General features: G+C 40.4%; 1 protein-coding gene across 5 annotated transcripts in view; it reads right to left on the bottom strand.

Moving 5' to 3' along the window:
• usp6nl (USP6 N-terminal like) overlaps window positions 1-24,148 on the bottom strand; it is a 78,893-nt gene that overhangs the window by 29,806 nt on the left and 24,939 nt on the right. The window contains exon 1 of one of the 5 annotated variants that reach the window (XM_018694900.2): window positions 23,505-23,700. The exons of 2 other annotated variants lie outside the window; for them this stretch is intronic. In XM_018694900.2, coding sequence (XP_018550416.1) covers window positions 23,505-23,595 — 91 coding nt within the window. In that variant the 5' untranslated portion in view covers window positions 23,596-23,700. Of the gene's footprint in view, window positions 1-4,901; window positions 5,300-16,800; window positions 17,928-23,504; window positions 23,701-24,148 lie in introns of those variants that run through there. 2 more of the 5 variants (XM_018694901.2, XM_018694903.2) reach the window with 2 other exon arrangements.

Below are 24,148 nucleotides of genomic sequence, written 5' to 3'. Positions count from 1 at the left end.
TAAATGTGCTGTAAAACCAAAGTAATTTCTCCACTGAATGCAACCACAAAATGAAATGAAATGCCTCTGAGACACGCAGTAAATCACTCAGCCATCACATGAAGAGGAAACAGATTAAACACGCTCAACAAACTCAGATTCACCAATAAAACCACAGTTATAAGTCACAACAGTTTAACAGGATTTGAGGGTGGATTGTTCCTTTAAAAGAGAACCTTTCTTGCTTGTCATCCTGCTTATCCTTCATTACAAGGCTAGAAACTCCCTCCCACTGAGCTGACCTTCCACCTCCTCCACTGGGAGCTGCCAGTCACTCCCCAGCGGCGAGGCCAATGTCATCTCCAGCTAACTGTCCCTGTCCTGCTGTGATTGAAATGCCCCCCGTCCGTCATCCGCCTGGCCAGCTGGACGTCCTCTTTCCCCTCTGCCCTTCAACTCCTCACGCTGTATGCAGGTCACGTGGGAATATACTGTCAGCACTAGAGGAGTCAGAAGTGTCATGCATGACAACTCATCTGAAACCATCACAATTCACGAAGAATTCAGGAAGTTAGGTGTTAACTTCCCCAGTGGTGTTTACCACTTACCAGGTGAAGCTCACACGGTTCCCATCATGTTTCATTTTAATCTGGCAGCTTTAAAGCCCGCTGTGATCTCCACGTTGTCACTTGTCTCACTTGTTAACAGCAAAGTGAATCCCTGCACATTCATGTGTTAATGGTAAAATGTAGACAAGGGACATGAAAAGAAAGATGTCAATAGAACAAAATGGAAGTTATTTCTATATCAGTCTTATTTTTCAGCTTTTACTTCTTTTATCTTATCTCTGCTTACATCAACTACACGTCTGAATAAAGTGAAATAAATAAATAAAATTAAAAGTTACTTTTACTGAAACTACATAAATTATTAATTTAATTTGATTTCATCTCTGAAAAATAAGTACAAAGATACAAATGAATGACATTTGTTTAAAAAGGATAAAAATCAATGTTGGCCATAGTGAGTGAATATCATTTGTAATATTATGACGTATATCACAGATGGAGTAAATGTCTGACTGGAGGTTTTATTCTGCTCCAGTGTGGGAGGAATTTACAGCTTCAACAGTGTCAGTCTGTAAAACCTACTTAATGCTGCCTTCAGGTGCTGCTAACATTAGTATGGGTGATGAGTTCAAGAATGAGCTAAAATATTATTGAATAAATTTGTATTTAAAATGATGCTTTCAGCAGTTACACAAGTTAATCTTTGATGAAACTGCCCTTCTGAATGATGTTAGAAACTGGAAAAGCTCATTACGTTCAACATAAAACTGAAAAAAACTACAGTGCAGTTATCATCAATATTGTAGATGTACTGTAATGAATCCAAAACAGCCACTAGGTGTGCAGCTAACAAGGATTAACAAAACTTTCACCAAAAGCCTTTATGGAACAAATGTCGATTATGTTGATTATGTTGAGCAACATGTAATTAATTATTAACACAAACCATCACCGGTTCCAACTGCTCAAATGTCTTTCTTAGTTTTCTACTATAATAAACTGAATATGTTTGAGCTTTCAACTGTTGGTCAAACAAAACAAACGATCTGAAAACATCAGCCACATCAGCCATGGCTCCCACGGGTCCTTAATATGCTTGAAAATGTGAGAATTTGAGAAAAAAGTTCTTACAATATTTTTTTCTCTATATTAGTAAATAGGCAGTGTGTAGCTGTCTGCATTTGTGTAAAAAACCACACAGCTTTCATCTCTGTAACACAGTGTTCACACAGTCAAGCCTCTCTTCTTTTAACGGTCATCTCTGAGCATCTGTAAAACCTGCTAGTTCTTAACAGTAAATAACCTTGATCTGTGTCTCAAACTATGTTGTCTTGGGATCCTTCAAAGTCCTTGAATCTGATGCTGAAGAGGGTCTGGGAGCCCTGATCAGTGTGGGCTTTTGTGTTGAGTTTTTTTGACTTTATATAAAGCAAATGATTAAACAAGGAAGTATTTGAATTGGGAGAATTATTGATACAAGTTTCCTGACTGTTTGGAAACTATTATTATCGTCCTTGAATCTCTAACAGCTCGGTCGTGTCTTACACACTGCTGGTCCAAAGGGCAATCAAACACTAGCTAAGCTACACACACATGGTGGTGATTATACAAGAAGTGATTTCGATTGAACATTGTAAAATCACTCTCTAGATTTGGCTTTCTTCTTGTTTGCCCATTTGACAAAAGCCTCAGTCACAGGCAGGTAAAAGATTAAAAAAAAAAAAATGGAGGAAACGTGAGGCTGGAGACCCCAGAGAATCATTTCAGAGTAAAATCTAACTCTGCTGGCGACCACTACAGCACAGGCCACGTGACACTAAGAGTAGTGTGGTGTATTTGTGTGTTTGTTCCTCATTATCGCTGCTGTTAACGACCAGCACTGACAATGAACAACACGATGAGCGTAATCACAGCCTGTCTTGTTTCCTCTGCTCTCCTTCAGCCCCTTCTGCCTGCTGTAATGAGCCCTCTTTGTTCTTTATGTTAAGGAGTCGTGGCTTGTTACAGCTCTTCACTCCTCTCCATATTTTTATACATTTCTCACCCTCTCTTTGATGCTATCTGCACAGAAAGAGGAGTAATAACAATAATATTCATGTCAGTGATAATAGTGGAGAGGATGCTTGGAGAAGAACTCATTTCCTGTCTTTTGTTCTTGTGCTTACACTTCACTTGCTTCAGCTGTGGTGTTTCTTCAGCTGAAGCCGGAGCCTATGGCGCTAAAGCCCACACATGGCACGACCTCCATTCAGACATGCAGAACACCTGAATGTCCAATTATCCATGATGTGCTCACTGAACATGAAAAGAACACATTCACACCGATACAGATCTGAGATCACCTGATATATGATACTCCTAGTTCTCCTGTGACATGAAAAACATCAGAACCAGCTTCTACTCAGACCAAGGTCTTCAGGATAATTAGACGTTTTAGCTTTTTGACAGTTTGTGGTAGTCATTTAAAAGACAGGACACATCACAGAAAAACTTATTTAAATATGATGCACTTTTTTTTTTCAACAGTTTTCTCAGTCTGTGCTTAAGACTGTACTTCTGCCTGTATTTGTCTTGTCTATAAAAACTGAAAATATAACACACCAAAAAAAAAAAAAAAAGCATTTTTTTTTCGCAGAAATGAAAACAACGTCCTGCTTCTAACTCCTCAAATTTCCTTTTTTCTGGTTTTCTTAGTCTTTCATGTTAATGAACTGAAAATCAAGCAGTTTGAAAACATTGTCTCAGGCTATTGGAACTTGTAATGAACATGCTTCACTATTTTCTGACATTTTATACAGAAGACCAAAGGATTGATCAGCTAATCAAGAAAATAATAAGAAACAGCTACTTGTTAGTTGCAGCCCTGCTGGTACTGACAGTGAATCATTTTCTTACAATATACTGCATATCACAGAGCCACATGGTTAGTGATGCCAGTGACTGCAAACATATTTTTACATTATTGTATCACGAGTTTCCCTGTGACTGCCACATCTACTGCTTTACTGCTGTTTTTAAATTCTGCCTGAACTCAAGTCAATATATGAAAATCTGAGCTGCACAACATGAACTGAAACAGTTTGAAAAAAGCTATTACAGTCAGTGCTGCTAATTAAAGTCAAACTAAAACATGTAGCACCTTTATGAGAAGTGACTAAGATGTTGATACAATCACACACACACGCAGATCATATGATGTCACCCACCCCACAACAAACAACTGATGAGGCAACTGCAGACACTTCACTGTACACTATTACATGTTATTACTGTGCTTCCAAAACAATCATCTGTCTCTCCCAGTCTGTGTCTCCAATCTGAGTTTGACCACATGAACATGATGCAACACACACACCCCAACACACACTGTCAACTAGTAATCAAAGACTTCAGCCAACGAGGCTTACACACAAATAATTAACTCCCACACTGTTTCTTCTCTGCACTATTTTCCAGACTCATTTAAAACCACTGATAAACTGTGTTAAGTTAAAAGACTCTGATCACTTTTTATTAGCCTCTGTTCTACAAAGGACCAGCTGTACTTTCAGCTAAATGCTAACATTTGCATGCTAACATGCAGCACCTTCAAGAAAGAAGGGTGAGACATTTAACCACAGATGAGGTAACTGCAGACATTTCACACTACATCATTATCTATCATTAGCATCTAATATTAGCGTTCTAATATTAGGGCATTGTACAGTATTTAGTGGAGGAGTGTTAGGACATGACAGTTTACTGTTAAGCCTCTGCATTTGTTTCAGGATTTTTTACTGTGACAAGTAAAAAAATTCAAAAAGACGTTTCTCTCTCTCTTGGTAAAAGGAAGAAAAATAGAATAAGAAAAAAAAAAAAATATATATATATATATATATATATATATATATAAACAAATATAAAATAGAATAAAATAAAGACAATTAAATAAATAAATAAGTTTAATAAATCAATAGTATGTTAATAAAGCTGAAATAAAGCTGACAGAAATTCTACTTTTACAGGTTAATTTCACCTGTTGGTGGTGCTAGATGAAGAGACAGGGATCATCAAATTTATCCTGGAAACATATTTTGGAAACTCACAGTATCTGTCAGGAAATGACTTTTGAAGGCCGGTACAGCTATTTATGGCATTAGTTGACATAAAGTTGACAGTGTATCACACAGGTTTTACACTGGAACAAACCTATTTCTATAAAATCATATACAAAATAAAGAAATAAAACATTAAAAAACTTCTCTCTGAATCAGAGGTAATTCAGTTATCAAATCATCACATGCCTGTATCATCAAACCAAAGCAACAGAACTGCCTTAACTCCCCAACTGGACTGAGACTTTTCCTCTGTTACCTCTTTTCAAGCCATCCAGAGGGTCCTCCAAGCGAGTCAGAGCCTTAGTCCGCATCGGTCACAGTTCAACCGGGTCCAGCACACCAAGAGTCAACCTGAACTACCTCATCCCATCACTGTCACTACTCACTGCTACACACGCACCAAGAGGCCGAGAGGAAACATGAGCGAGAGGCAAAGAGAAGTGAGATCAGAGACACTGCTGCCACAATGCTGCTGTTTGTTACTGTAGCTACAACACAGACAGACAGTAAGACAGAGACAGACAGACAAAAATCTGACTTCAGGAGCGAGTTAGTCCCACTCACAACATTCTCCACCCAAACACAATAACACAACAACAAGCTCTATTCAGCACATCAGAGAGAGAGGGAGAGAGGCAAGGACAGAGGGAATCGCTGTTTTCAGAGTTTAAGGGAAGTTCTTTCCAAATGTCACAAAAATAAAACGTGACTTTTCAGTTGAGCTTGTTCAATTCAAGAAATGCACATGGACAACCACTCATCTTCAGAAAGGGAGTGGCCCGTTTGTTGATGTGAACATGCAACAGCAATGTAACAAATTTTGCAATCAAATGACTTCTCAATGTGCATTAAAGTTTCTCTGAGAACTTCTTTGCTTTACTTCTTTCAAGTCAAGCGTATATGAGTGAAAGTTGGGAAAGCGAGAGAAGCTGAAGGGGGCAGATGATGACAGTTTGATGATAAACAGTTTCCATTAAAACTTCATTATGAAACGGACGTGATGTACCATGAAGGGTCTTGTGATGTGGCATATCAGAGACAAGGGGGAGGAGAGAGAGGGTAGGGTTGGTGGGGCTGAAACGAGCAAGAGGCAAAGGGAAGAAAAGAAAGAAAAAAGAGGCTTGCTTGTCATCTTCGGCTCTATCTCCATGCTACATCAGTACAGGAAATATGTGTGTGTGTGAGGGGAGAGATGGCGGATGGGACTGAAGTGCTGTTATCACTTCTGAAGCTCCAGGGTCACAGAGCGAAAAGAGAGGGTGGATATTTACTGCTTTCAGGCATCATCGACATTTTCTGGAAGTCCACTTAATCCATGTCCGTGCTGGTGCTTTAGTGCGTCCAAAAGTGATGCTGATTCAGTTGCCCCATTCACTAAGCACTAAGGTTTGTTGAAGCTTGTATCTCTCCTTGCTCTTTTTTGAAAGAGCAAAGTACAAATCATTCCTGCAGCAGACTTACTATTTTTAGCCTGCGCTGACCGTTTCTTTCACCATTTAAAAAGACACATTTTGTGGGAGAATATATTGGCTGTGGCTAATTAATGTCCATTCGGTGAGCGACATGAAAAAGGGCCAAAAGAAGTGCCAACAAATCTACCAATGGGGTCGTTTTTCCAAAGTAACTATACAAATTAGCTGTCTGTGTACATACATTATTCAACAACAAACATGTTCTAAAAGAAATGTAATGCCACTAGGATTACATTTAGTTGCAAAATGTTGATGCTGAACAGTAAAATTTCACTGACAATATTTTCTATTTGTTTTCCACAAAACTGTACTTTCCTGCAAAACCAAATCCACATGTAGCAATTACAGCATTGTTATTTTTTTTGTGCTATACATAAGCACTCACTGCACTTGATTGAAGGGGCTATTTGTAAGTTTTCTTCGCCAGCAGACATGGTTTCTTGCTGGGAGTGGGTGGTATAGGTGATGGTCACTTGCCAAGAGCTTCAGCAATCGTTGCATTTACAATACAAGAGGTTAGAATACGTCCTCTGAGCAGCGGTGCTCCTTCAATGCAGTCTTGGAAAATGATAAAATGGGCTAGCCAGACTGGGGCTAGCTGGTTAGCATGCTGACTTCAGAAGAAGAAAAGAAGTCATAGAACTAGAAGCAAAGGATTGCCATTGCTTTCCAAAGCTGGAGACAGCTCTTGGCGAGTAAAGGAATGAAGTTTGATGCTGAACTTGTGATGTTTTTTATAGACTGGTAAATAAACAGCTGTTAATGCTAAAATTGGCTATGTAGTGATAGCAAAAGCTTACAAAAAGCTCCCTTAAGGTACAATAAACATCATGGTCTCAGTATACGACATAAGTTTGCAGTGAAACAATGAGAGATTATTCTCTTCTCAACACATCGCTTTCAGGAGTTTTTGCAGACTCCATCATTTATTTGGAGTTTAAAAACTCCAATGAATCCAAAACCAAAAAGTGGAAGTGTTTATTTTTTTGCTAGTTTAATTCTCATTTTTCAATTCAAATTTTATGGAACTTTTCCAAATTAAATGCCCCTATCTGCCCATATCTGAGATGCAAACAGGCAGTTTGTTGAGTGGGTGGGTGTCCTGGCACTGTCAGGCAACAACTACCAAGAAACAGAAAAATACACCTCTGACCTAACTTACTTACTGTTATTGTTAATGAAAAAGTACTCAAACACAAAACAACACGGAAAAATGCTCAATAACTGAGAGGATTCAGTCCATCTTCAGCATTAGCACGGGAACTGAGGTATCCCCCCCGCAGGCTGTAGGATGAACCCACACAAGTAGCTACCACAGAGACTGAGTTTTCTACTTGTTTACAATTTAGGAAACTAAGATTAGATCGATATATTATTAGCTAAAATACAAGACTATGTGTTTCTTTATGTCCCTTTGCAGTGTTTTATTTTGTTGGTTTGTCAGCCTTGAGGTCGTTAGAAAGTGAAAACACGTTTAAAGTGTCTTCTGAGGTCTCTACTGCAGAAACAAACCACAGACAGAAGAATGTAAAATTAGAGGATGAGAAGCCAAAAAACAGCCAGAGAAAATCAACCACTTCCAAGATCTTACAGTGCTGAAAAACAGAATTAAGGAATCCTTAATCCTGAAAAGGTTTTAATGATGTGTCTGGCAAATATAACTTTACTAACAGGGCCAATCTATTAAAGAGCTGCATTCACTTGTTTCTCTTATGGGAAGACCACATGATTTTTTTGTACTGTTTGTTTTGTTTGTATTGTTTTTAGTTAAACATGAAAATACATTCAAAAGTTCATAAATCTGCCTTGTTAGTAAACAGATGTTTAAAAGAGTCTACAGCCATGGTAACAGCTCTGTCAGGCACTATGGTGCTTTAAGCTAAATGCTCACATCAACATGCTAACATGATCACAACAGCGATGCTAATGTTGATGTTTAGCAGGTATAATGTTTACAATGTCCACCATGTTAGCTTAGTGTGTTAGCATGCTAACATTGGGTACTTTTTCCTCCATTTATGGATTGTTGGAAATGATTTATTACTAAGAGCTCAGTCCTGGTATTTTGGATCATACTATGACCCCCTACCACTCTACATAGTGTCACATTTTTAATCAATTAAACATTGTTTTTGCACTCCGCATCAACCAAAGACTGCAGCACCAGCACATGTTCCCAGAAGGCAAATATTAATCAATATCAAAGTGTCTGTCAGTGGGCGAAACAGCAGCCTGGAACACAATTAGATGCAGTCGTATTGTTCAAAGAGCCTAAATGTGGGTACAGATCAGAGGCAGACGGCACTAAATACAGGTACAAGTGGTCCCAGGGGAGAAGTAATCATGAGATCATCATTTCCTCCTTCTCTTTTTAGATGCAGTTTAAAATTGTAACTGCTGTTTTAAATGATCTGCTCTTTCTTTGAACTTGTTTTCAATCATTTACTCTCAATGTAAAGCACATTGAGCTGCATTTCTTGTACGACAGGAGCAAAAATAAGTGTTTTTATCTTCTGCAGCTCTGATGGGCGATCGTAGAAAGTGAAAAAAGTCACTGTTCCTCAAAGGCCGCTCATCCAACTTCCTCACTGGATAAGGTTAGAGTCATTTCCTTGTTTTGTTGGCTTGCAAACAACATGCACCCATCTTTACTGCTTTTACACGATAAGATTTAAACCCTGTCTAAATAAAAGACTTAACTGCACCAAGTCGACTTAATTAGCTGCCATCCTCTCACACACTGAGCATGTGCAGATATGAAATGGAGTTGCTATTTATGCTGCCTTAATTTCAGGCAGTGTGGTTTCCTGATCACTGACAGGAAACTGACAAATTGACAAAGGGGGGTCCAAAATCTAGGGTTGTAAAAGAGGGAACTCTGGGAATAAAAGCCTAAAACTGGTACAAACATACATACACAAAAAAAACATACATTCACAGACAACATTATAGCATGGAGCTTTGAAATCTGCCACTAATCTGACAAAGCTGCGACAATGAATCCAGTCCAGAGAACAAGTTTGATCAAACACAGCTGATTGTCCCCAGTCTCACAGAGGCTGTTATCGCCGCAATCCACAGAAGTTGGTGCCAGCATCATGACTGTCACCAGTTTGCCATTAACAAGACAGGACAAGTCAGGGCGGGAAGCACCGAAAAAACAACCGTGCACATTAGCAGCTTTCACTGCACAGCCAGACATCTGACAAAGTAAAGGAGGAGGTGGTGTTTTTGATCGGAAACTGCCGAGACCTTTTCATATTTTAGTGTAATGTAATGTTGTTTAATGTTGTGTGATTGGATTGATATGCCTCTTGTTTTAGAGAGTGATTCTTTTAATAGCTGTTTATTCTGTTTCACACACAGGGCTCAGCACGAAAACAACACATTAACTATGCAGCAAAAGTCATGATATTCAAACCTCTCAGTCGAATCATTTCTCCCTAAGATCTGCAAGGACTCTAGGAAGACTAGAGACCACTACAGAACTAACGATTAAAAACATCTTTTTCAGAATTTGATGCGTTTCTCACAAACTTTTAATCTCAGTCAGTGAAAACTCTTCACTGAAATTCTAAAAGTACAACTATCAAATTCAGAGGTATATGATAAATATGATGATAATTCTATATTACTGTGTTTAGATTTTCAGTGGAATTGTTTGAAGTTTGTTTGCAATTTTGCCTCGTGTAATGTATAACAGCAGAACGTAAACATCATCTTTTTTAAAAATACATTATATGGACATTCTAACTTTTTTGAGAGAATTTCTGAATTTTTAAATGTTGATAAATACCAAAACCAAACAATGTACTTCCCTCCTCTGTCTGTGGCTCTCAGCTCTGAGCCCATGGTTTCTACTGAAGAGTAAAAAACTTGTGCATTTGTTGGGGGACTATTTTCAGCAGTGGATTAATCCACATTTGGTGCTCTGGTGAGTATTTGTGGCAGCAGGACACTGAATTCATGGTGACAGAGGAACATTTCACCTAATGCAACAATGTGACTCGCTGATGTGTTTTAATAGTTCAAGAGCAGGCTTTAGATACACACACAGTTACATTCATTGTTGGTTTTGGTCTTTTAATGAGATTAAAGATGAAATCACTTATATTTACAGATTTGAAGAATTTTTTAAATGTAGCTGCAGTCAGTGGAGAACCTCCATCATATCAGCAAACATTTAATGCAACAGCCTAAACTCAGTAATGATTTTTGAGAGGTTTTTGAGGGTCATCTGATAAATATTTTAATAAGATGATGTGTGAAGCAGCAAACAGGGATCAATATGTTATGTTAAATTTAACACAAGTGATGAAAAATATAAAACAAGCCCAGATGTTCACAAAAAGCAGAGGCTACTGGAGGAAAAACAGCACTTTGAAATTAAACTCTGCTTTGTTCTGTCGTGAAGGCTGATAGCAGCAGCATGAAGTGTACCGCAGCTTTGCCCTTTAGGGAGGACAGACAGGCAATTAGCTCAGCTGCTATGGTGTGGATGTCAGCGGGCAGCTTCAACCCAACACCCACTGGGCTTGGACTGTCTGCCGGTCCCCTCCTTAACCAACCAGCATGAAGCTATCCCTTTAAACTCCGGTCCACAGATGAAGATAAACACACACATACAGGCTTAGTACGCCCACATAATGCCCACAGATGGTTCACAAGTTTGTATGCAAAACACCAAGAAGGGTCCTTGTTTGAAGCTGCTGGTGCAGTTATTTGAATATGTGAGTGAAGCCCTTCTCCTCTCGTTCAGTGTCAAGATGCCACAGGAGAGGGAGAAGCAGAGTAAGAGAGAGAAAGAAGTATGAGGGCTGCTGAATAATGCAGGAAGATACTTAGCTGCCAATGGTGCTGCTGACCAGGAGAAGGCTGCAGTCTGGCAGCAGCAGAGTCTCGCTTTAGAGTTGTTATAAATCCAAACTGCTCTGCTCCTCCTCCCCTCGCTACTGACACTACAGATGAATTCTGCTGCAGAGAAAAGCTCTGTTTGTACAGGGCCAGTATTACCTGCAGATCCTCTGGGGATTTGGAATAACTGAAGACATGAATGTATGTGGAGTGGAAAGCTACCAAACACAAAGATTAACTTCAGGGTTTGATCCAGAGCCTTGCCACTGCGGCAATGAGTGTCTTAAAACTTAACATGTCCCATCAGTGCGACCTCCTTGCGCTGAATAAACACCCATAAAATCAAGGCCTGAATTACTGCTGTTAGAGATTTTATCAGCTATTGTCAATAAACATAAGTTAACATTAACAGTTGACTGTGGAGCTTGAAGGGTCATTATCCACCTTGGAAATATTGCAGTACTTTGACAAAAACCTCAGCATAATGTCCACTTACTACAATTTTATTTCTCCTGAGCTTTCAGCTACATATCACGGCCTTAAGCAGCACTTAGAATTAGGTAAGGTCACAGGTGCTGGCTGTTGTGTAATAGGCCAGTTTATGAATGTTCAGCCAAAGACTGTTTATTGAAGAAAGAGGCATAACTCTGTGTTGTTTTGTTATTTAGCAGCAGTGAGTGCACCTGTAGATGAAGGATTTAGCATGCATTATTTTCCAGTTATGATTGTATCAAATGACCCTTCAGTGCAAATTTATGTCTAATATTAACATTTACGAATTGTAGATTACCCAACATCAATGTAAAGATTGACAGTATGGTTCTATGTTCTATTTTTTGCAGAGTTTTCTACCTACAAATAAACTAAAGTTTATTTGTAGGTAAAACTTTAGTTTATTTGTAGGTAGAAAACTCCCCAAGTAAGTTGACCCCCAAGTAAAACACTGATAAAATATTTGTTCGTACACCAAATATTTGTTATCATTTGGTGCACTTTCTTTTATCTATCCTTGTTTTTATACATTACTTATAACTTTTCCTTAAAGCAGCATCTGTTTGATCCTCACACTCAATCCTGGATCACATCTTACATGGATCAGCATCTCAGCAGTTTAAGGTTGGATTATTTCACTGTTATTTCTCTGCTACTTCTTCTGCTACTGCTTCTTCTCTCACAGATATATACAAAGGCTGCAGTGGTGATTATTAATGAGTGCTCTAATAAGGTTTGTCAAGCTATAATGACCAGGGCAATTCTACTTGAGTGTGAACTGGACAAACGCCTTTAAATGAGGTCGGTCGAGTCCTTGGGGCTCCTGCAGGCTACTGAGCCGCAGGTTAGTACGCTGACAGGTTTTTCTTTAACTAACAAAAATATGATAAATGTTTTCTGACAATTTGCTGCTTCACCTTCATATGGAAACCCCCCCCCCTCAGGTTTTTCTCTGGTAGCCACTTGTGTTCACTTCACGGCTCAAAAGCACCTGTATGGCAGTTGTTGTGTTCACTCACACATCTTCCTAGTTAATTCATGGAAGTGAAGCAGCAACTTTCTGCTGACAAGCCATAAAGGAGACCAAACAGATGCTACAGATACCTTCAAGTAAACCAATAATACATTTATCCAATATAGGGTGGATAAAAGGATTTTTTTTTTACATTACAATTTGCTTTTCACTCACCCATTCTCTCTCACACATCGCAAATGTAGACATGTTTTTAAAAAGACTGGTATTCAGGACAGCCCCAGTCTTTCTGTGGGATGTGTTGATAATGACTCTAATAATTTGAATTACACAACACATAACCTGCTGATTCCTCATAGACTGACCTGACTAAAATACCAGCATCACTAACTCAGTCTCCACCCTCATCGTGGGACTCGCACTGTCAACATCTGCTAGCACCTTACACCCAGTCATCACACCTTGGCACAGCACCTTCATGTAGGCACAGCACTGCAGTGACTGCGAGTGTGTGAATTTATGTGTGCGCGTATGTGTGTGTCGTGTATCTGTTGGAGGCCATCTCTAAATCTGCCTGCATTGATCCAAGCCAAGAGAGGAGCCCAAGGTGAATTCCTCTGCAGGGCTGATGGACGGAGATAAAGGCAACAGCCAAAATGGAAAGTGCGAATCGTTCCCGAACAGTCGATAAAGTGGCTGAAAATCTCTGCAACACTCTCTGTTTGTGTCTTTAGAGCTGATTACACACACTCACCTGCCTCACAGTAACTTTCACACACTTGTCATCAAGCCTACACACTCATAGCGGTGTCTGACAGCACCATGAGTAGCTGCACTTTAGGGCTGGAGGACAACTGCAGGTTGGTCATGGCAAAGGCTGCACTTGTAGCTTTAAAAAAAAAAAATCAATAAATCATTAAACATCTATTTAGTGCTATTAGAGTCGTTACTGTAAACAAACAGGACCACTGCCATGTTGGCCAACCTGTTTCTCAGCTCTCCGAAGTGCTACCACTTACTTTTTCACTTTTCCTTGTTGACATTTTGGCACTTGATGCACTTGAAGACTGGAAGCAGGGGGACAACAGCTTGCCTACCTGACTCTGTCCAAGGTTCAAAAATCCTACCAGCACCTCTAAACACACTCTAATTAACATGTTGCACAAAAATTTGCACAAAAACAGAAATGCAAAAATGTGCAGCATCTCTGCTGGCTACCTGGCAACGATGATGACTGGAACAGTTGTGCGTGGTCGTTACCAGGCATTCACAATGAACATTTGTCTGACACACTGATATATATAATGTGATCAGTGCTGCAGTTTACCCCAAATCAGATTATGCAGATGTAAAACTTGCATACTTGCATATGAGAATAATTCATAGGAGAACAGGATGATGTAAAGGTAAGAAAACAGAAAGCAACCAAACTCCAAATTTTGAATAGAGACTCCTCAGACTAAACTGTGTGCAATTCTAAAGCCAACTTTCATAATTCTGTATTTTTCTGTGTAAAACAGAAAAATCCTTGTAATGTTTAATCAGAGTGTTTGAAAACTTTTCATGGTGAACAACAAGACATTTTAGGCAGATTTGTGAGAAAATGTTCTTATTCTACTATTATAATGCATCAGTAATGAAAAAAGTCAGAACTAGCATATGGCTGCGTGTCTGCTAACAGGGATTTGATGATAGCATTTCCAGCCAGTAGAATGACCAATCAGATAAAGTAGTCTGAACAATTAAAGGAAGGTGATCGGATGTGTGACTGTTACTTAAATGGATTCAATAGAAGCATTAGCACAGAAAAATGAATTTATGCCAGCTCTGTCACAGCACTAGTAACTCAATCTTCACAATTCCCATTAAAAATGCAGTTTATCAGGCCACAGTGTGGGTGACATCTCTGAACTGACTCCATTAAGATGATCAGTGAGAAGTCTGTGAATCAGTTCAAGAGGTTAAGTTCTTATTTAGCCGAAATATTAAACTGCTTTGATCACTGGCCCCTGGTGAAATTTAAAGATTCGTTCGACCTTGTTCGCTGCCCAAAAATAAAAACGGCTGTATTCCTGAATGTTAACGTTTGCCTCCATCAGGACAAAAGCAATTTCCACTCAAAATATTGACTTCCCAATGGAGCCTGAGCTGCAGTATGTGCTTGCGCGGTTTAATTGGTCCTCCACGAGTGCACTAGTGGGGTTAGTTGATAAATCAAAGCTGTTATCAAAGCCAGCTGGCAGGAGACAAAAAAGCATTTTCCACCTGAATAAAAACCTTTAAAAGTGATTCTTTCTTTGCTTTTAGAGCAGGTACATTTGGCCTTGTACAGCAGCTTCTATTCCATAAATGTTTCCACCTCACAGGGCTGAGACCCAGCAGCAGATGTAATGGATTGCTTTATGAAACCAAGGCATATGCTCCATGGCACAAATCCAGAAGAGGCCACTGTTTTCTAGCACAAACAGAGCTAAAACTAAAATTTTTATAAAAAGTCTGAAAGAGACTGAAAGGCTGATGAAAAATATCACTCTAAAGTTTTATACATGCTCAGAAAAGCCAATCCAGGTGAAATGGAGAATATGAAGAAGCAATTTCACCCAAAACACACGAGTCAGGTACATTCTAGGTAAATTTAGGAACACACAGTTCTGGCAATGTGACTAAAAATGAAGGTACTTAAGAAATCTTATCATAAATTATCATCAACATCCTAATTATTACACATTTTATGAGAAACCTGCAAGAAGCACCAATTTACCTGCCCATCAGCCCCTCGTTAAATTTATGCAAATCATCTTTTTTTCATTTGAAAAACACTGAAGTGAGAAGTCAACAAGCTGTGGCTTCCTTCCTCCCGCAGGGCCAGAAAGCTTTGATAAACTTGTGGCTATGACGATTAAAACAGTGCGTGTTTTGCAACAGTGGATACAGATCGCGGCTATCGCATACAGGCTGATCCAATCAGAACACAGGACGAGAGATCGGGGTCAAAGAGTGTCCCATTACCACGGGCACCGTGCTTCATTATTCATTGCACACCAGAGAAATGCAGCTACAGGACACACGCGCACACACACACACTCATATACACTCACGTCCCACAGCAACAGAGCTATTACAGTGGTGGCTCCAGGGGAATGTCCCTTCCATTCAGAGAAGTACTGTACTGGCACAGCAGGAAGTTTAACCCCATCCATAGTGACATTCAGGACAAAATTCTTAATATTTCCATAGCAAAAAAGCCAAATCTTTGAGGAAATGTTGCTTCCAACATTTGCCATAAGTGACTAACTATAACTTAGCATGAAATGGGAACCTTGCAGTTACCCATAATTTGGCATACACATGTATTTTTAGGAAAATTCAGAGCATAAAAGCAGAGTTGGAAGATATCGAAATACACAAACAGCCCTCAGCCTCCTGGTTCCTCCACCCTTCATGGGATTATGTATGAACAGCACACCACTTTCAGGACATTTTGCATGTCATATCTATGCATATTAATCTTTTTGCATGGTATGGAGAGGGTTAGGAGTTAGTAAGTAGAAAAATGATGATGCGTGAAATGACACGGAAAAAAATTCAATGCATAGTGATAGCACACAAGATGACTTAAGGAAATTAACGTGTTAGAGAGTCACTCGTGCCCTTAGATTTAGTAACATAGATGTTCTAGCTGGAAGAATTGTTGAACTGTGAATCAGTAGCTGATAAAATATTCATAGTAGACACTGCTGCTTCTAAAAACTCTTTGCCCTCTCACTGCTCTGTCCGCATTTGTTGTATCTTAATCATGTCTGTGATGTTGGGTTTTTCATCCTGCTCTTGAATATGGCCATTTTGATTTACATGGGCACAGCTGGACACAACTTCACACACACAATTGTGTTTCAAGTGATCTGAAACCTCTAAGAACAAAATGTAACTTTCCTGATTCTACACATCAGTCTAATAAAGCTTTGGATGCAGCATTTAGACAATTATGGGATGCCAATACTACAGTATACTAATGAAGTTGTTTCAGGCAGATTAACAGCTCCTGGCAGCAAGGTGAGGCAGCTTTCATCCACACTCATGAACAGTGCAAGAGCAGACCTTCATCCTATCAGAGGACTACATCACTGGCCAACAGCCACTTATAATAAAAGCTTTTCATGCCCCTTATATTGGTCTAACCCTACTGCAAACATTCACGTGGCTCATTTTGAGCTTCTCTCCTAACATTTTGTTTGATTTTGTCACATTCAATCACATCCATGGACAAAACTACACAATACAATGGACAACACAATGTAGCACAACATTAACTGGCTAGTGTCAAGTATTTCTTGTGATGCTTTTAGTCAAGTACATGCACACACCTCCGAATCTGGCTGCTGCCCTGCGTCTGGAAGGCGACACCAGCTCCTTGACTATCTGTAGGACTTGCATCCTCACACGGAGGCGGTGGTGGAGGCAGCCGGAGGTGCCACAGGGCAGGGGCAGCCCATTCTTGCCCTCTCACCCTCCACAACCACATCCCTTCCTGGCTCCTCCTAAGGACTCATCCCCTAATCCACATCATCATGACTCCTGGTTCCTGAGGATCTTGGTTTGAGCATCCCGAGTGTGGTGGTGTATGAGAGCTGGCTCCTTCTCCAGGAGTTCAGAGAACAGCTTTGTCTTTAAAATGTTTTTATCCTCCTTTATCTGTTTGATGTTCTTTCTCCAGATTTCAATGCATGCATAAAAACTCTCCAGCAGTCAAATGTCCTTAGATGGTCTTTGCTGATGTTTCTCTAAAAAACAGCTGGTCTCCGAGCACAGATGCACAGCAGCAGCAAACACACACACACTCACTACCTGATAAATGCTTCACCTGCTTCGAATCCTGCCTCTGGTCCACATCAAACAGCCTATAAATCTGAACTCAACTAATGGCAGCTGCTGAAAGTAGCGAAGGATGTTTGCTGGCAGCGCCGACTCTCAGCAAACTGAATGTGATCATCTCGCGTGTGATGTGTGTGTTGTGCCGCTCAGCTGGAGTGCTCTCACACACTCTTCATTTGGCGATCCACAGCGGAGAAGCAGAACAGAGCAGTCCTCGCTCTTTTCTTCTTCCTTTTCTGACTGTTTCTTCTTCTGTTGCTCCAGCAGACAGACAAACCACCTGGATCAGTAGATGCACAGTTGACCAGTGACGATGCCTCTCAACTGTCCAACTCTCTCATCTCCCTTGCCGACACTCCTTTTTTCCCTCTCTCATCCATCTCTTTCTTTCCAATTACCCTCTCCTCCCTCAGTCCTGCAAAAGCACTGCCTGCCTTGCTCGCTGTCCTCTCTTCACATCCTTTAAATTCAAATTAATGAGCGCTTCCACTCACTCACCCACAGCATCTCCTTCCCTCCCTTTCTCTCCCTCTCCTCTCTCTCTCTCTCTCTCTTTCTCCTCTTTCCCACACACCACCCTCCTCTTTCTCTTCCTTTCTAAGTGTGTCACTTTTGTCTCGGTCACCCACCCCCCATTTTTCTTGTGTACATTTACTGTAAAGCTGAGAACATGAGCAGAATGTAAAGGAGCAAACGTAAAGCAGGAAATGTGTGCGTGTGATTGTGCATGTATCCCAGCAGTGATTTGCACCCAGCAGCATCAGTAACACTGTCATCCGGAGGTTACGCCCTCTCACATTTTCAAACTGTCTTTGTCAATGTCTTCGCTCCGTCTCTCTGTGTCCCTCCAAATGAAATTCAGGCTGTAATGTCACTTTGACTTTGAGGATATTCCAAAAGCTATTCACACTGCCAGGACTGCCATCTTATTAAGGGACATACTCTGTAATGAATCTGAAATGATTAACTCTTGGAACTGAAAGCTGAACATTTCTACAGCTTTTGAGACAGTAGATCACACTGTTCCTCTTTTTCTGTGTAGCTGATTTTAATGGTACAGCTCTGTACTGCTTTACAATGACAGAAAGTGTCTCAAGTGTTTTATAGTTGGTTCAAACGGCCACACTCAAAGCAGGAGGGAGATGAGATAATTGTTGTTGCTCCTGGAGGATATTCATAGTGTTGCAGTCATTTGTCCACATGAAAAGTGCCAGAAAAAGAGAGAGAGAAGTTCACACCCTGTCTCCTCGCTCACCTCAGACAGCTGGCAAATTGTAGTGTGAAGGGGAGTGTGAATGTCCAACTGTTGGTTTTGGAAAGTTGAAGGAGGGTGTTTCTGCAGCTGTTCAACCATCTGACAAGCTGTTCTGAAGAAGCATACTGACAGTTTTACAGATCTTTTTTGGTCAGTTTTGAGCAATTTCTCATCCTCTATTGCAGATATCTCCTGTGGGGTTCGTCAGAGATCCATCCTGGGTCCCACTGTCTTTTCCAAACGCATAACATCATTTGGGCCCACGTAAGGTTGCAGGGCACATGCAAGGCTGAATAATTACACACTTGTAACTGATAGGGCTGTGCTGCTTGTTCGCGACTCTTTGTTGATCATTAGCTTGTTGGACTGTGATATATGCGAGGTGATGGCTTCCCCTTCCATCTCCTCTGCAGAAGTTGTTTTTAAGGGCATTAAGAACAAAGAGGCAAGTAAAGGAAAACCACACATGCTGCACAATGGCGACATTCACCCATTGTGAAAGTTTTATCAAGAGTAGCCTTCCTGCATGCTCGCTTTGTCCACAATACCCACAGTGTAGGAGCGCACTGGAAACCCCCAAAGTCTAAAACTCTTTCTTAAATAAAGTTAAAAATTTGTAGGTGTAGTGAAACAATATCAACCTGTTTACAACTCAAGAATTTTGGGTGGTGTATCTCGCCACCATCTCGTTACAGCCTCTTTATTTTCTTTTGAAACTTTTGAGATAACTTTATTTATATAGGACCCAGGATGAAATATTCTTCCTTTACTGGCAGATTTCTATGTACTTGTTTACAGAAATCAAAAATTTTAGGGCTCAATTATGCACATGACACTCCCATCCTTTCATTAGATTAGATTGGATTTGATCCAATATGTCTTGTATAGTACGCACATCATAACGTTTGCTGACTCTCCTCCTCTCCCGTTAGCTCTCCCATTTCTTGTCTCCTCTACTCTCCACCTCTGTCCATTATTCCATGTCTAATCAGTCCACATACTGTATGTCCTCGCTGCTCCTCTCTCTAACTGCATCATCTGGCTATAATCAGCCCATTTATATCTCCAATTGGTGATGTATCCTTCATGCTGTAATTTATCTCCACCAGGGTCGGAGCACTTTCAGTTTTTCAAATGTATCATGACGATGTTGACCTTTAACTTCAATTTAAATTCAGCTGGTGTCACTGAATCCTGACCTGATGGTGCTTTGTTTTCCAACACACGTATTTAATGTAGAACTGATCAGTATTTCATAGGACTGTGATGGGAAATGTTACTCTAATTGACACATGCTAACTATGAATATAAGAGCAATGGAGACTTTCTGAGATTTTAAAGCTAATTCAGAAGCTTTTTCACCCCACACATTTAGAGACATTTAGTGTCCTGTGATCTCATCTCATCTAGAATGATATTCAGGAGTAAAGGCTAAAGGCTAGTTTCAAATTTTTCCCAGCAGCCCCAGCAGTAAATAATGTTCTCCTATATATGTATTTGAGTGGGTCAGAAGATGGACTGTCCCAACGCTGACCTTGAGCAGCGAGACCTCACACACCTTCGAGGTACATGAACATGTCATCTCATTGGTGCCATCGCTGTGATGTTGTACATGCAGATATGCACATATACACATACACACATATACACACACACACAAACACACACACAATGGGATCGCACACACACACGCATGTCCATTCATACACTGCACCCAGCCAAGGACAGTGCAGCATGCAGAGAGGTGCATCACGTAGAAATACCTAATAACTGATGGAGTTGCTATAAAACACACCCTGTTCTAATAAATACAGGCTTTTACTCTCTCACACACTTTCCATCAAACACATGCTTTGCAAAACACACAAAGTGATGTGCATTACAGTACACACACATGTCCTTGTGATGAAGAAGTGTGTCTGTATTTGTAAGCATGTCGATCCTCTGGCACTGAGACAGAAGGTCCAATTACTGCATCGCTGGACTGAGTCTGCTGCTGCTGTTGCTATGCCTCAGACCCACTGTTGCTAGGCTGTGACCCCCGCTACATGAGGTGAAAGTGTGGCCTTTTACAAACATAATTGTGACCACCTTTCATTGACTACAGTCATTTCCATGACACTGATGAGCCTCATAATTATGAATTAAGAAACACAAATGTCTGGTTTTGTTTTTTGGGAGGCTTAAAATATTTAAAGTATCCAGTGTTTTACCAAAAAAGTGAAAACTCAATCAAAGCAATCCTGAGCGAAATTATAACTCTTGCAGTTTTGGCCATCAGTCCACGTCATGTTTCTTGGTGTGTCAGGCTTTTGTCATTGTCAAGTCAAACCCATGCACCAGCAACAAGAGCTCTGATGATTGCTCCAACAGGAAACCTATTTTTGAGGTACAGTATAACCAACAAAAAGACATGTCCTGTTCCCAGTAGCTTGACCGATGCTGCAGGAGTCTGAATTCACATGACATGAATGTGGAATATAGTTTAATATTAGGTTGTGAGGTCCTGCTCAGGTGCCATGGTACGTTTGCTGACATATCATAAGGATCAATATGATTTTTTTCAGTAGCTTTACATTCTGAATTTAAGGAGGGATCATCAAAGAAGTGAGGTGAGAGACAAAGAATCTGTGAGGTAAGAGGAAATAGGTGGGGGCACCTGCAGAGATATGGATTGACCTGCTATCACTGTAGCTGAGCTGGAGGGGGGCAAGAAGATATTGATGGAGTTCTCAGTCTCCTCTTGACAGCACCTATAGGTCCAGTCATACAGGGGCCCTCTCACAGACACCAGATCAATAGGCCCCTTGACGGGTTCGACTTAACGCTCACTTGATTGAGAATGGACAGTTACTGTAAGTCTGCTCGAGCTGCTGAGACATGGAGTCTTTAATCTAAAGGCCAGAGGAGAGCTCGCCCAAGTGGCAGCCTTCTTTACTCAAACTGGCAACCGAGACCACTGTCGATGCTGCGATCGGGTCTTCAATCTCGGATGTTGGAGAGAGGAAACCCTGCACACGGGTTTCAACAAACACAGTGACAACTGTGCAGAGCAGGGATGATTTGAAACAAGTTGGTGTAAGTCGATACAGAGATTTTTGTAGTTCTGTTCATTTAATATTCTGCCAAAAATGAAAGAGCTGAAATAAAGCCTTGTGGCTGGGCAATACAGAGTAATATAAATTTGACATGTTATTATATGGTTTATACTGAGGTAGCTCTCATTTAGTATTTTTAGATGTAAGAAGAAAGGAAGAAGGTGTGATTTATGCCAATGCTGGATTTTTGTATCAATGTGATGAAGCTACTTGATTTGTCAGCTATTTATTTTGCTTGATTAGTCAAGACCAAACATTACTGTCTAATAACTTTGCCTCATAAATGTTTTCTTAATTGAGAACTTCAGATAATATACTATATGTCAATACACTTTATCACTGCAATATAAAACTAGAATTACAACCTTGTGGTTGTTTGTCTCTGCCAACCAGTCAAGTTGCAGGAAATATGGTCACAATCTCACCTTCTGTTCCTGAGTTATGGTGTTGAATAATGGCCAGAATAGTGTTTTTGCAGAGAGTAATGCTCTCACAGTGAGCTTGACTTTCACCTTTCTGGATATAAATTGTTATCACTTAATTTTATCCTATTAGACATTTGTGTCAAATTTAGTCTCTCTGAAACAAGTTGACAATCACATAGTCCTGACGTTTCATCGACTGAAAAAGACACAACAGTCATGTCTCCTGACACTTGACAAACACAACAGTAGAGAAATTTGACATGTTCTTAAATACTTTTTTTTTCACAAAAATACCAGAATAAAATGTTTTTTGTGAGAAGAATCTCCATTTGCAATCTGTATTTGCAGTAATTCATAAATAAAGTTAAGAATATTCATGACTGTGGATGTTTTGTTTTTTTTTTTTGGTCTGTTAGCCTAGCATTGCACAGTCTAGGTTCACCGTTGACTGGCAGATTGGTTTAGAAATAATTAGGTGAATTTGCAATGTAAAATGCAATGAAACACAAGCCAGAGGTTTGACAGATGGAAGAAGATGTGAAACATGAAGGCTGGGAGATACAAAGGGTGTCAGAGAAAAGACTCCAAGAGAAAACACAGAAGTTTTGATGGCCTTATTGTAAGAATTTCTCAAAACTAACTTCAGTTATCACACCATGAATGAAACATCTTTGCTGCCTGACAGGGAAGAAAGCATGAAAAGTTTGGGTTTTTTTTATTTCCACTCCATAGTTATTATTTTCCCTCCATAGAAAATGACAACAACACTGTCATCATTCCATGACTGGACTTCTGTCTTTCTTGTGCACTGCGAGAAAGTAGCAAACCCCAATTTTACACAGCACTCCACTCCATAATGCTTTCTATCTGCTTCCTCTTCCCACTCTGCCTCTCTAAAGGGGTTTGTTACGGGTCGGCGGTGGCTGCCAGAGGGACTGGTATGCACACGTGTGTGCACACACACACACACACACACACAGACATCACACAGACCTAACAGTGGTGTGAACACACACTCCTCTGTTGTCCTAATGGCAGCATTCTGTTGGAGGGGTGATTGAATTAGGCTGGGGTGCTGATTGCTCGGCACATTGATTAATGCTGCCTGCTGCGCTTCAGTGCACCGTGGCACTCAGAGTCCTGCTGCTGAATGCCAATGAGGTACCATGCACCGGAACAATATGAACATGAACAACTCACCACCTCTCACAGAATGCATGTCCGCTCTCAATTTAGCTCCTACTTACATTTGTATCAGTAAATTTGCATATGGGGATGAACCGGATGTGAAGCCAATACTGATACTAATACTAATACCAAGCAAGCAGCAATTCTTACAGACATTCATGGTCCCCAGAGAATGAATCATATGACTTCAGGAGGCTCCAAACAAGTTGAGCAAACAGCTGTCTACTTACACTTCCAACAGACATGCAGCAGCATTATCCCATTGGAGACATGTTTGTGTCCACCTGGCAAATGTAGTCCAATAGCAGAGAGCTGTGTCATGTACTATTTTAAAATACTCTTGAGTATCAACTATCTGTAAACAACTGGCAGCAAAAGTATCTCAATTCTAAGTCCTTCTTCACACCATAATAGTCTGACAGTCCTCTGAGACAATCAAGCACAGAGTTTTGAGTCAGCATTTTAAAAGGTTGAGACCAGTTCAGAACAATTTAATGTCTCTGGATGGAGCCACCCTGGGGGTGGGGGGGATTACCCAGAATACCCTCCCTCTCTCACTCCCTTTCCTCTCTCCTTCCTCTCTCTCGGCCTGGCGTCGTGCCGCAGCAAGTGAGGGAATGGGAACGGACGGGAAAGAAAACACTCTGGAACAACATTACCACTCTGCCTCGCGCTTCCTGTTTGCCCTCCCTGTGTCACTTCCTGTTTGAAGTGTGCAACTTTTTGACCAATCAGACGTCAGCCAGAGTTCCAGTGTCCTTCATGGCTGGCCGCATGTTGTGCTGTGAAACTTTCCAGCTGCACCTGTCCTACTTTACTCATGTACTTTATACCAAAAATGATCTACAAGGCCTAAAAATACCTGCTCATTTGT

This window comes from Lates calcarifer, linkage group LG18 (genome assembly GCF_001640805.2).
Source record: "Lates calcarifer isolate ASB-BC8 linkage group LG18, TLL_Latcal_v3, whole genome shotgun sequence".
NCBI lineage: Eukaryota > Metazoa > Chordata > Actinopteri > Centropomidae > Lates > Lates calcarifer.
This window is presented reverse-complemented; position numbering and strand designations above follow the sequence as displayed.